General features: G+C 43.3%; 1 protein-coding gene across 2 annotated transcripts in view; it reads left to right on the forward strand.

Annotated features, from left to right (window-relative positions):
- The window catches only part of LOC109877660 (neurogenic locus notch homolog protein 1), a 53,426-nt gene that overhangs the window by 31,780 nt on the left and 7,114 nt on the right, over positions 1–14,532 (forward strand). For both annotated transcript variants that reach the window (XM_031818894.1, XM_031818895.1), the window contains exons 13-27: positions 1,071–1,263; positions 1,468–1,613; positions 1,755–1,868; positions 2,944–3,063; positions 5,889–6,041; positions 6,302–6,530; positions 6,809–7,010; positions 7,361–7,514; positions 7,711–7,895; positions 8,395–8,527; positions 9,130–9,387; positions 11,677–11,789; positions 11,962–12,533; positions 12,770–13,201; positions 13,520–13,668. In XM_031818894.1, coding sequence (XP_031674754.1) covers positions 1,071–1,263; positions 1,468–1,613; positions 1,755–1,868; positions 2,944–3,063; positions 5,889–6,041; positions 6,302–6,530; positions 6,809–7,010; positions 7,361–7,514; positions 7,711–7,895; positions 8,395–8,527; positions 9,130–9,387; positions 11,677–11,789; positions 11,962–12,533; positions 12,770–13,201; positions 13,520–13,668 — 3,153 coding nt within the window. The remainder of the gene's footprint in view (positions 1–1,070; positions 1,264–1,467; positions 1,614–1,754; positions 1,869–2,943; positions 3,064–5,888; positions 6,042–6,301; positions 6,531–6,808; positions 7,011–7,360; positions 7,515–7,710; positions 7,896–8,394; positions 8,528–9,129; positions 9,388–11,676; positions 11,790–11,961; positions 12,534–12,769; positions 13,202–13,519; positions 13,669–14,532) is intronic.

The following is a 14,532-nucleotide window of genomic DNA, read 5'->3' on the forward strand; positions in this document are numbered from 1 at the left end:
ACTCAACAAGGTTTGAAAGTGACAGTGAAGATGAGGCCTCAGAGTCTGATGTTCAAGGAGTTGGACATTGAGGAGATCCAGGGAGAAGACATGGAAGCCTGAGAGGAAGACAACCAAAGCTTTAGTTTCTAGACTATCATTTTACAGATGTATGTTGAAAACATTTTTAGGAGATGTGATGGATCATTGGGGATCATTCAATATTCCCTTTCTTTTGATGTACAGTGAAATCATCCCATGTGAAGAGTCAACTCATTTAATTAAAGTTCAATTCATAACTAAATAGTAAAAAAAAAATTCTATTGGAAGGATTTAATCATTTGCAATGACTTATTATAAGGTTAAATGTTTATATTTCTGTCTCCATATGATATGGTAAATATATCCAATCAAAAAACATCTACATTTAAATGGTATTAATATTAATTTGAATGTATTTCCGTTAATTCCCATATATTCCCATTAATTCCCACGGAAAGTTTCCACCTCTGAATATTCCCCAAAATGTGCAACCCTATTCCTGAGTTAATTAAGCAGTTAACATCCCATCATGCTTAGGGTCATGTATGAAAATCCTGGGCAGGCTACCATGGCTATTACCCCATACGATGACAATTCCCCTGTCCACAGGGCACGAGGGGTCACTGAATGATTTTATGAGTATGAAAACGATGTAAACCATATGCCATGGCTGTCTCAGTCACCAGATCTTAACCCAATTGAACACTTATGGGAGATTCTGGAGCCACCTAAGACAGCGTTTCCATCACCATCAACAAAACACCAAATGTTGGAATTTATGGTGGAAGAATGGTGTCGCATCCCCCCTATAGAGTTTTAGACTTGTAGAATCTATCCACGGTGCATTGAAGCTGTTCTGGCTCGTGGTGGCCCGATGACCCATTAAGACACTTTGTTGGTTTTTTCTTTACCTTGGCAGTTACCTGTATCATTTTCTAACACCAATTGAATCAGTTTGTAAACTGTAAATGTTCCTTGTGCTATAAAGTTGAGACACTACTGTACGAGAGGTCAGAGAAGTAAACATCTTAATGGGTTCTGGTTCACAGGGACCATGTGCAACATCAACCTTGACGAATGTGCCCTACACCCGTGTCACAACGGTGGCACCTGCATCGATGGCATCAACAGCTTCACCTGTCTGTGTCCAGAGGGTTACCATGACACCACCTGCTTCTCCCAGATCAATGAGTGCCTTAGCAACCCGTGTATCCATGGCCACTGTCAGGACAAAGTCAATGGGTGAGTCTGTCTTTCTCATCTGTTTCAATGCCAAGCAAATCACTAAGTTGTGTCTCGTTTAAATCTAGAAATCTTCCTTACATGTATGGTATGAATATATCTACAGTAAATCCCTAAGTATTCATAAAAGCTGTGGATTTGAGGACTCAAAGTGGAATTGAGTGTCTGTTACTCTGATATTGAGCTTTCCCATCTTTTCCTTAGTTACAACTGTCTGTGTGACAATGGCTGGAGTGGCAAGAACTGTGACATCAACAACAACGAGTGTGAGTCCAACCCCTGCATGAACGGAGGCACCTGCAAGGATATGACGAGCGGTTATGTCTGCTCCTGCAGAATCGGCTTCACTGGTGAGTAAGTGTGTGTACGTGTGTATGGTCCTCGAGATTGCAATCCCACCATCAATACATTTTGTATTGTTTTGATCTATTTGACCCTAACTCTTAACTCAAACTCATGTGCTTGATAACTTCTTGACCTTTTGATCCCAGGTCCAAGCTGTCAGACCAACATTAACGAATGTGCCTCCAATCCCTGCCTGAACCAAGGGACCTGCATCGATGATGTCTCTGCGTACAAGTGCAACTGCCTACTGCCATATACCGGTATGAACATATTTGGCTATTGTGAAATATATGTCTGATTGTCTATCTAAGCGTAATGTTTTGGTATTCCCTTGCTGTGGTGCTCAAAGTTCTAGCTTCTCTAAGGCATTAGACATACAGGAAAAACATGCCCCGGAAGACCAAGCTGTCAATTAATGTCCAGCAGCAAGACTTCCTCTTGGCTAAAACTCCTTCATCTGTTGTGTTGACGTTGTGTCCCTGATAACAGTACAGGGAAATATTGTTAAGAAGTCCTCACATCCATTCCTCCCTCGTATTATTTGATAAAACAGATAATGATGGACTGACTGCCTTTGGGCAACCTTTTTATTTATTCCCTGAGTTTTCTTTTTGGAAAATTCCACCCTGCGTCGAGAGCTGGAATAATAGTGACTCTGGTTGTGTGACGGAGGGGTGGGAACTGAACGGCCCAGCTGCTTGTCACATTTCCTGTTTGCAGACTTCCTGTCTCACAGAACAGCAAATGCCTTGACAATAGCAGGAAACTCCAGCCTGCTTCCTGTCCGTGCTGGGTGTCGTGGAAACAGACAGATAGGGAAATGTCTCCGTGGGCCCAAACAGCTCTGCTCTCTAACACTCACAGACCTTTTCACTGTGGGCAAGAAGCCTCCTGAATGAAGTGTGTATTTAAATGTCCAATAAAAGCATTATCTATGTAGGGCGATCTATCCAGTATCCAGACACCCACTACTTCCAGTTACGATACTCTGGTTCTGAAAACAATAATATTATCTATGTAGGGCGATCTATCCAGTATCCAGACACCCACTACTTCCAGTTACGATACTCTGGTTCTGAAAACAATAATATTATCTATGTAGGGCGATCTATCCAGTATCCAGACACCCACTACTTCCAGTTACGATACTCTGGTTCTGAAAACAATAATATTATCTATGTAGGGCGATCTATCCAGTATCCAGACACCCACTACTTCCAGTTACGATACTCTGGTTCTGAAAACAATAATATTAGACACGATAATAATATGAGAACAATAATATTGAACAGTTCATGGCCATTATCTAAAAATGTGTGTGTGTGTGTGTAATAGGTGAGAACTGTGAGACCCTGCTGGCACCCTGCAGCCCCAAGCCCTGCAAGAACGGAGGTGAGTGTCAGGAGTCTGAAGACTACGAGAGCTTCTCCTGTGTGTGTCCAGAGGGCTGGCAAGGTGAGCGAGCAATATATTTACAGTAGATTATATGTCATTCCTATGCAGGTACAGTGCCTTCAGAAAGTTTCCCCAGCCCTTTACCCTTTTCACATTTTGTTGTGTTACATCCTGAATAAAACATTTATTCAATTGGGATTTTGTGTCACTGATCTACACACAATACCCCATAATGTTAAAGTGGAATTTTGTTTGTAGAAAATCTTGGTAATTACAACAACAACAAAAACATTTGCTGAAATGTCTTGAGTCAATAAGTTCAATACTAGTGGTTAACAGGATTTAAATGACTACCCCATCTCTGTACCTCACACAACATACAATCTGTAAGGGTCTTCAGTTCAATACTAGTGGTTAACAGGATTTGAATGACTACCCCATCTCTGTACCTCACACAACATACAATCTGTAAGGGTCTTCAGTTCAATACTAGTGGTTAACAGGATTTTTGAATGACTACCCCATCTCTGTACCTCACACAACATACAATCTGTAAGGGTCTTCAGTTCAATACTAGTGGTTAACAGGTTTTAAAATGACTACCCCATCTCTGTACCTCACACAACATACAATCTGTAAGGGTCTTCAGTTCAATACTAGTGGTTAACAGGATTTAAATGACTACCCCATCTCTGTACCTCACACAACATACAATCTGTAAGGGTCTTCAGTTCAATACTAGTGGTTAACAGGATTTAAATGACTACCCCATCTCTGTACCTCACACAACATACAATCTGTAAGGGTCTTCAGTTCAATACTAGTGGTTAACAGGATTTTTGAATGACTACCCCATCTCTGTACCTCACACAACATACAATCTGTAAGGGTCTTCAGTTCAATACTAGTGGTTAACAGGTTTTAAAATGACTACCCCATCTCTGTACCTCACACAACATACAATCTGTAAGGGTCTTCAGTTCAATACTAGTGGTTAACAGGATTTTTGAATGACTACCCCATCTCTGTACCTCACACAACATACAATCTGTAAGGGTCTTCAGTTCAATACTAGTGGTTAACAGGTTTTAAAATGACTACCCCATCTCTGTACCTCACACAACATACAATCTGTAAGGGTCTTCAGTTCAATACTAGTGGTTAACAGGATTTTTGAATGACTACCCCATCTCTGTACCTCACACAACATACAATCTGTAAGGGTCTTCAGTTCAATACTAGTGGTTAACAGGATTTTTGAATGACTACCCCATCTCTGTACCTCACACAACATACAATCTGTAAGGGTCTTCAGTTCAATACTAGTGGTTAACAGGATTTTAAAATGACTACCCCATCTCTGTACCTCACACAACATACAATCTGTAAGGGTCTTCAGTTCAATACTAGTGGTTAACAGGATTTTAAAATGACTACCCCATCTCTGTACCTCACACAACATACAATCTGTAAGGGTCTTCAGTTCAATACTAGTGGTTAACAGGATTTTTGAATGACTACCCCATCTCTGTACCTCACACAACATACAATCTGTAAGGGTCTTCAGTTCAATACTAGTGGTTAACAGGATTTTTGAATGACTACCCCATCTCTGTACCTCACACAACATACAATCTATAAGGGTCTTCAGTTCAATACTAGTGGTTAACAGGATTTTTGAATGACTACCCCATCTCTGTACCTCACACAACATACAATCTGTAAGGGTCTTCAATCGAGTAGTGAATTTTCAGCACAGATTCCAGCACAAAGACCAGAGAGGTTTTTCAGAAGGAAACTGCTCAGGCATGGTGACTTTAAAGCACTTACAGAGTTTAATGGCTGTGATGAGAGAAACCTGTGGATGGATCAACAACATTGTAGTTACTCCACAATACTAACCTAAATGACAGAGTGAAAAGAAGGAAGCCTGTACAGAATAAAAATATTCCAAAACATGCACCTGTTTGCAGTAAGGCACTGAAGTAAAACTGCAAAAAATGTGGCAAAAAAATTCATGTTATGTCCTGAACACAATGCTTTATGTTTGGGTGCAAATCCAACACAACACATCACTGAGTACCATTCTTCATATGTTCAAACATGGTGGTGGCTGCATCATGTTATGGGAATACTTTTCATCGACAAGGACTAGGGAGTTTTTTAGGATAAAAAAACCCCACAATACAGCTATAAGCACAGGCAAAATCCTAGAGGAAAACCTGGTTCAGTCTGCTTTCCAACAGACACTGGGAGACAATTTCGCATTTCAGCAATAACCTCAAACACAAGGCCAATTATACACTGGACTTGCTTACCAAGACGACATTGAATGTTCCTGAGTGGCCTAGTCACAGTTTTGACTTAAATCTGCTTGAAGATCTATGTCAAGACATGAAATGGGTGTCTAGCAATGATCAACAATTAACTTGACAGAGCTTGACGAATTAAAAAATAAATAATGGGCAGATACTGTACAATCCCAAAAAGATTCAGAGCTGTAATCGCCGCCAAAGGTGCTTCTATAAAGTGTTGACTAAGGGGTGTGAATACTTATGTAGATTAGATATTTCAGTATTTCATTTTTTATACATTTGCAACAATTTTAAAAAACATGTTTTCACTTTGTCATTACGGGGTATTGTGTGTAGATGGGTGAAAGAAAATCGATTGAATCCATTTTGAATTCCGTCTGTAACACAACAAAATGCAATAAGTCAAGGGGTTTGGATACATTCTGAAGGCAGTATATGTACGTTATCTGTATTAGGTTATATGTATGTTATCATACCAAATATGTCTATATAAAATTATGAAAATGGGCAAATGATCTCAGTGCTGTGTAGTAAACCTCTCCACTCTCTCCTTTCCTCTACCCTCTCTAGGACAGACCTGTGAAGTGGACATTAACGAGTGTGTAAAGAACCCCTGTCTCAATGGGGCCACCTGTGAGAACACCAAAGGCAACTACCTCTGTGGCTGCAAGGCCGGTTATGCTGGCCGCAACTGTGAGACCAACATTGACGACTGTAAGCCCAGTAAGTCTCCTATCATCTTCATGACTTCATCATAAAAACAGGTTACAATGAGACAGTGGTCGTGTCTCAATACTCTAAAGTGGCCCCCTGTCTCTTTTATTTCATGACTGATAGGTGAAAGGCCACCACATCTCTATAAATCCTGTCATGTTCTTTCATGTCAGTAAAACATAAGGAAAGGAAGCTAGTCAAGACTATTGAGTTGCAGCCAGTCTGCTAAGTTATAAGCTAACCTATCTCCCCGCTCTCTTCCTCCATAGACCCCTGCAGCAATGGAGGTTTCTGTCGGGACGAGGTGGACAACTTTGCGTGCACCTGCCTGCCTGGTTTCCGTGGCACTAAGTGTGAGGAGGACATCAACGAGTGTGACAGTAACCCATGTAAGAATGGAGCCAACTGTACAGACTGTGTCAACAGCTACACCTGCACCTGTCCACCTGGCTTCAGTGGGATACACTGTGAGAACAACACACCTGACTGCACTGAGAGGTAAAGGGAGCTTGAATTCCTATTTAGTTTGGATTTCTCTTTCCTCACATGGCCTGTTGCGTCTCTGTCACAAACGATGAATGCATCTCCAAACTATTTTCTCTTGTCCACTTCTGCCCCCTGTGGCAGAAAGTTGAATGACTCAAATATCCCATTATAGCCCAGGATATTCACTCTCAATTCATTTCACTAATTGGACTTACCATGTTTTAAAGTGAATTGAATTTGTTTTTTGAATGACACGTCTGGTATTGCTTTGTGGATGTTTTGTTTAACAGCTCTTGTTTCAACGGTGGGACGTGTGTGGACGGCATCAACACCTACACCTGCCTGTGCCCACCTGGCTTCACTGGCAGCTACTGCCAACACGACATCAACGAGTGTGACTCCAGACCCTGCCTGAACGGAGGCACCTGCCAGGACAGCTATGGCACCTACAAGTGCATCTGTCCCCAGGGCTACACTGGCCTCAACTGCCAGGTACAGTATAGGCCCAGTCACGCTGACTTTACAGTAGACTAACTGTAGGCTATATACCAGGTTGTTATTGTCAAGTAAAATGTGCTTTTATGGATCATGTACTTGGCTAAATAAAGGTGGTATAAATAACTGTAGTTATAAGCTACAGCCCACTGGGCACACACTGGTTGAATCAAAGTTGATTCCATGTCATTTCAATGAAATTACGATGAACCAACGTGAAATAGACGTTGAATTTATGTCTGTGCCCAGTGGGTAATGTTTTATCTGTGAAACAACAGTGTACATGCTTACTTACAGAAACATGTCCCCCTGTCAGCTAACTGTCTATGGTGTGTGTGTCTCCTCAGAATCTGGTACGCTGGTGTGACTCGTCCCCATGTCAGAACGGGGGCACCTGTTGGCAGACTGGCACTACTTACAGCTGTGAGTGCCAGACTGGCTGGACAGGGCTCTACTGTGATGTGCCAAGCGTCTCCTGCGAGGTGGCAGCCAAACAGAGAGGTAACACTGGGGGTGTGAAGGAAGATGTTTGTGTGTCTGTCCTTCTGCATGTATGAGGTGTGTGTGTGTTTGAGGCGTGTGTGTGTGTTTGTGTTAGCCTCAATCATCACTATGCAATTAATTTCACACCACTAACAAAACACAGACTACATACTGATCTCCCGTCTCTTCCCCTCCCCATCTCTCTGCCCTCCAGGTGTGGAGGTAATTGCTCTGTGTCGTAACTCAGGCCAGTGTCTGGATGCAGGGAACACCCACTACTGCCACTGCCAGGCAGGTTACACAGGCAGCTACTGTGAGGAACAGGTGGATGAGTGCATCCCCAACCCCTGTCAGAGTGGAGCCACATGCACTGACTTTCTAGGAGGGTACTCCTGCAAGGTAGGCTGCTCACTAGGAACACAGCACTGTCACTAATGCACATTACATCCAATTGGTATGAATTGTCCTAATTAAGTTACATCAAATTTAATTTAATCCAATTTTTCACAGGTGCTGGGTGAAATGCATAACAAATATAGCCTAATGTAGAAATTATACCTAGACCGAACAGCGATTCATGTGGCCAAAAAAGTGTGTTTCCTGGTCTTGGTCTTGTAGAAACATTGTCAGTCATGCTCACTTTCCATTGAATGATTTAAATCAGAAAATAAATGAGTGTGTGGGTGTTCTTTCTAAAAAAAAAGTCCTATCAAACTCTGTATCCAAACTGATGACAAAAGGTTGTTTATTAACAGACTCACAAACTGTTAATTTATGTAGATCTCTGATGAAAGAGGATTTGATGTCCTGTGCAGAGAACTGGCAAAACAACCAGGTAAACAGAAACAGCCTTGTTTCATGTCACTCATTGATTTATCTTTTCCCTCTCCTCTCCTAGTGTGTGCCGGGATACGTCGGCACCAACTGCTCCAATGAGATCAATGAGTGTTTCTCCCAGCCGTGCCAGAACGGAGGCACCTGCATTGACCTGATCAATACCTACAAATGCTCCTGTCCCAGGGGAACCCAAGGTCAGGGCCCCGCCACCCACCTCCACACACTCTTCCACACCACCCCCCTCTTTCTCTCTATCCCTCTTTCTGTGCTCCTCTCCAGCCTCCCACTCTCTCTCCATCTATTCCTCTCTCCACCCTCTCTCTCTCTCTCCATCTATTCCTCTCTCCAGCCTCCCACTCTCTCTCCATCTATTCCTCTCTCCACCCTCTCTCTCTCTCTCTCACTCACTCTCAATCCACCACACTTCATTAATTAGGGCTTAACAGCGTCCAGCACAAGTCCGAAACTCTCGTCCCCGTCAAATATGGGATTGATTTCTCTCCCGGACATGAAGGGAGTGTGTCTTGTTGGTCAGCTAAAGTACTGGTGAAATGAATGTAGCCAAAAAAGGTTTTATAGAAGCAAACGAGAGAAACATTTTGAAACGGTAAATGAAAAGATGTATTGAATAAGTGCGTGGTGGTGTCCCAGCTGAGTGCTTTAGAAGAGGCTGACTGTTCCTCTGCTCTCTCCCGCCCGTTCCTTCTTGATCCCATGTGGTGGTGTCCCAGCTGAGTGCTTTAGACGAGGCTGACTGTTCCTCTGCTCTCTCCTGACCTGTTCCTCTACCTCACAGGCGTTCACTGTGAGATCAACATAGACGACTGCAACCCCTTCACAGACCCCGTCACCAACGAGCCCAAGTGCTTCAACAAGGGGAAGTGTGTGGACAGGGTGGGAGGTTACCACTGTATCTGTCCCGCCGGCTACGTAGGGGAGCGCTGTGAGGGGGACGTCAACGAGTGCCTGTCCAACCCATGTGACACCCGCGGGACACACAACTGCGTCCAGCTCACCAACAACTACCGCTGTGATTGCCGTACCGGATACACAGGTAACATATATAACCATCAGACATGTTGGCTGGATAGTGACTTGGGAGTGGGGTTGGGTTTAGTTTCATGTCAATTCCAATTATTTCATGGGGTTTATTTGGGAAAGCAAGAACAAACTAAGTTAATTTAGTCTGACATTTTTCTGTCTTTTTCGAGACAAATCATTGGACTTGCAGGAGAAATCCCAACAGTAAAGAAATATATATAACACCTCGTCACTGTTTTTCTATAGTATATAGCACCAGAAGATAGAGGTCGGAAGTTTACATACACCTTAGCCAAATACATTTAAACTCCGTTTTTCACAATTCCTGACGTTTCATCCTAGTAAAAATTCCCTGTCTTAGGTCAGTTAGGATCACCACTTTATTTTAAGAATGTGAAATATCAGAATAATAGTATATTTATTTATTATATATTTATTTTATTTAACCAGTTCTCATTTACAACTGCGACCTGGCCAAGATAAAGCAAAGGAGTGTGACAAAAACAGTCAATAACACAATAGAAAAAGAAAAATCTATATACAGTGTGTACAAATGTAGATTAGGGAGGTAAGGCAATCAATAGGCCATAGTGGCGAAATAATTATAATTTAGCATTAACACTGGAGTGATAGATGCGCCGATGATGATGTGCAAGTAGAGATACTGGGGTGCAAAAGAGCAAAAATAAAAACAATATGGGGATGAGATAGTTGGGTGGGCTATTTACCAATGGGCTGTGTACAGGTGCAGTGATCGGTAAACTGCTCTGACAGCTGATTTATTTCAGCTTTTATTTCTTTCATCACATTCCCTGTGGGTCAGACATTTACATACACTCAACTAGTATTGCCTTTAAATTGTTTAACTTGGGTCAAACGTTTCGGGCAGCCTTCCACAATCTTCCCACAATAAGTTTGGTGAATTTTGTGTCATTCCTCCTGACAGAGCTGGTGAAACTGAGTCAGGTTTGTAGGCCTCCTTGGTCGCACGCGCTTTTTCAGTTCTGACCACACATTTTCTATAGGATTGAGGTCAGGGCTTTGTGATGGCCACTCCAATACCTTGACTTTGTTGTCCTAAAGCCATTTTGCCACAACTTTGGAAGTATGCTTGGGGCCATTGTCCATTTGGAAGACCCATTTGCGACCAAGCTTTAACTTCCTGACAGATGTCTTGAGATGTTGCTTCAATATATCCATATAATTTTCCTCCTCGTGATGCCGTCTATTTTGTGAAGTGCACCAGTCCCTCCTGCAACAAAGCACCCCCACAACATGATGCTGCCACCCCCGTGCTTTACAGTTGGGATGGTGTTCTTTGGCTTGCAAGCCTCCCCCTTTTTCCTCCAAACATAATGATGGTCATTATGGCCAAACAGTTCTATTTTTGTTTCATCAGACCAGAGGACATTTCTCCAAAAAGTATGATCTTTGTCCCCATGTGTAGTTGCAAACCGTAGTCTGGCTTTTTATGGCGGTTTTGGAGCAGTGGCTTCTTCCTTGCTGAGCTGCCTTTTAAGTTATGTTGACAAAGGACTCGTTTTACTGTGGATATAGATACTTTTGTACCTGTTTCCTCCAGCATCTTCACAAGGTCCTTTGCTGTTGTTTTGGGATTGATTTGCACTTTTCACACCAAAGTAGGTTAATTTCTAGGAGACAGAACTCGTCTCCTTCCTGAGCGGTATGATGGCTGAGTGGTCCCATGGTGTTTATACTTGTGTACTATTGTTTGTACAGATGAATGTGGTACCTTCAGGTGTTTGGAAATTGCTCCCAAGTATGAACCAGACTTGTGGTCTACAATGTTTTTTCTGAGGTCTTGGATGATTTCTTTTGATTTTTCCATGATGTCAAGCAAAGAAGCACTGAGTTTGAAGTTAGGCCTTGAAATTGATCCACAGCTACACCCCAATTGACTCAAATGATTGACTCAAATCAGAAGCTTCTAAAGCCATTACATAATTTTCTGGAATTTTCCAAACTGTTTGAAGGCACAGTCAACTTAGTGTATGTAGAACCCACTGGAATTGTGATATTATAAGTTAAATAATCTGTCTGTAAACAATTGTTGGAAAAATGACTTGTGTCATGCACAAAGTAGATGTCCTAACCGACTTGACAAAACTATAGTTTGAGTGGTTTAAAAATGAGTTTTAATGACTCCAACCTAATTGTATGTAATCTTCCGACTTCAACTGGAATTATTTACTCTATATGGCATTAAATGTTAACCTGTGATTGGCTTATTGATAAGGGGATTCAGTCCTTGATGTAACTATATCTCTCTGTGACCCTACAGGCCAGCGTTGTGACACAGTGTTTGACGGCTGTAAGAGCAAACCCTGTCGTAACGGAGGGACATGTGCCGTAGCCAGCAACACTCCTCACGGCTTCATCTGCAAGTGTCCACCTGTAAGTTCACACATAACTAAGGCTGCTGGCATATTATACTGCATACAAGACGCATACTGTATATAAAGACATTGAGCAGATGTATTACACTGTGCTGTCATTCATTAAATATACTGTAATAGTAGTACTAGTAGTATTAGATTGACACATTTGCTCTCCTTCACCTCTACAGGGCTACACTGGCTCTACCTGTGAGTACGATGCCCACTCCTGTGGGAGTCTCCACTGTCGTAATGGTGGCACCTGCATCTCCGGACACAAGAGCCCCAAGTGTCTCTGTCCCTCCTCGTTCACAGGGCCAGAGTGTGAATACCCTACAGACAGCCCCTGTAACACCAACCCCTGCTACAACGGGGGAACCTGTGAGTACAGCTCAGAAGCTCCATACTACCACTGCGTATGCCCCACCAACTTCAACGGCCTGCTATGTCACATCCTGGACTACAGCTTCCTGGGCGGGTTCGGCCGTGACATCACCCCACCGCCGGAGGTGGAGGTGAGCTGTGAGATCCCCCAGTGTGAGGAAAGAAAGGGGAACAAGTACTGTGATACCTTGTGTAACAACCACGCATGTGGCTGGGACGGGGGCGACTGCTCGCTCAACTTCAACGACCCGTGGAAGAACTGCACGTCGTCCCTGCAGTGCTGGCGCTACTTCAATGACGGGAAGTGTGACGAACAGTGCAACAACGCCGGCTGTCTCTACGATGGCTTTGACTGTCAGAACCTGGAGGGCCAGTGCAAGTGAGTGTCATTAGGGTCTAAACACTGAATACTAGCTAAGGGGAGGCCAGTCCACATGGAGAGCTACTGGCTATGCAGGGTTCAGCTCCAGACCTTCTATAACTCACCTGATTCATCTAATGCTGTAGAGAATAGAGGATGAATAAAGGCTGAGCAGAGATACAAGCTTTTCTTTCATCATTATACATTCCATTAAAAGTCATACTGAATGATACTCTAATCTCTCGTCTCTCCAGCCCTCTGTACGACCAGTACTGTAAAGACCACTATGCGGACGGCCACTGTGACCAGGGCTGCAACAACGCTGAGTGTGAGTGGGATGGTCTGGACTGTGCCAACAACATGCCAGAGAAGCTGGCGGTGGGCCGCCTGGTCATCGTGGTCCACATCATGCCCGACCAGCTCCGGAACAACTCGCTTGGCTTCCTGCGCGAGCTGAGCCGCGTACTCCACACTAACGTGGTGTTCCGGCAGGACTCCAAGGGAGAGATGATGATCTACCCGTACTACGGCAGTGAGCAGGAGCTGAACAAACACAACATAAAGCGCTCAGTGGGTTGGACAGAGATCCCTGGCACCATGCTCAGCTCCATGAGGAATAGCCTGTATACTATAGCCAGTGAAAACAGCCGCAGACGCAGGGAGCTGGACCCCATGCTGATCAAAGGGTAAGGATTAGAGAAATGTTCTGGAAACAATCCTCATTTGGAATCTGGATTTCAGCTGAATTTTCATGCAAACCTCACATTGTCATGAATCTAAAATGTGAAAGTCAAGCAAGGACTAAGCTATTTGTTGTGGAAAGAAAACTGGCCTTCTATATCGTTAGTTTCCATCACAATAGATGATTATATAACAAATATATCAGTGTCTGGCTTTCTGAGAACTTCTGCTTGTTCTGTGAACTGAAACTATTGTGCTCTACAACCTTCTCTCTGGGCTTTAGATCAGGTCTAATGTGTATAATATGACTCTGTCCTCCACAGCTCCATAGTGTACCTGGAGATTGACAACCGCCAGTGCTTTCAACAGTCCACAGAGTGCTTCCAGAGTGCCACTGATGTAGCAGCCTTCCTGGGGGCCCTGGCCTCCAGTGGAAACCTCAATATTCCCTACATCATAGAGGCTGTTCACAGTGAGTTTCTATCTTCTTCCATGCTAACAGTCACTAACAGGGTACTGCTGCAACACCCAAGGTTTGCACCCCTAATGCCCCTTTAATCATACCTCAGCCCTACACACACACACACACACACACACACACGCACGCACGCACGCACGCACGCGCACACACACACACACACACACACACACACACACACACACACACACACACACACACACACACACACACACACACACACAGAAGGTATTCATCCCCTAGGTCTTAACCCTCCAACACCACAAAAGGGTGATATGGTGTTCTTTGAGTGTGTATTTCATTCAACAATGTACTAGTGAATCACATGGACTAAACAATCAATGCAGCAGTCTGTGTGTAAATCCAATGGCTTCAGGCTCCAAAATGGTTAATTGCCGTAAATCAACTCATCCAGCCCCCTACCCAATCCACATACTATTCTAACACACACACACACACACACACACACTTCATCCCACAGTGTAAGGCTGCTGCAACCTTCAGCTTGCTGAATGTAATACCAGGACTTTATGCATCTCTAAGGGTTTGGGTTGGGAGAGTTTATCATTTCAAAATCGTTAGTAAAAAAAAAGAGAAGAAAAATTGATCGGGAGTGTGCTAGAAGTTGGGAGTCTTTGTTATCTTGAAAATCCTAATAAATCCTTAGTCTTTACAGCTTAAAGCGCGTGCAGTAATTTGAAGTTCATTAATCCCTCCCTTTTTTCCCCTTAAAGAAGAAATGGTAGAGTTGTCTCCTGGTACCCTGGGCTGAGAGGGGAGAGGAGGTGGTGGTGGTTTTAGATTATTTTTTTTTTTTATCTCTAGCTCTATTTGATGAAAAGTGGTTAGCAATTCTGA

Source organism: Oncorhynchus kisutch, linkage group LG3 (assembly GCF_002021735.2).
Source record: "Oncorhynchus kisutch isolate 150728-3 linkage group LG3, Okis_V2, whole genome shotgun sequence".
NCBI classification, from domain to species: domain Eukaryota; kingdom Metazoa; phylum Chordata; class Actinopteri; order Salmoniformes; family Salmonidae; genus Oncorhynchus; species Oncorhynchus kisutch.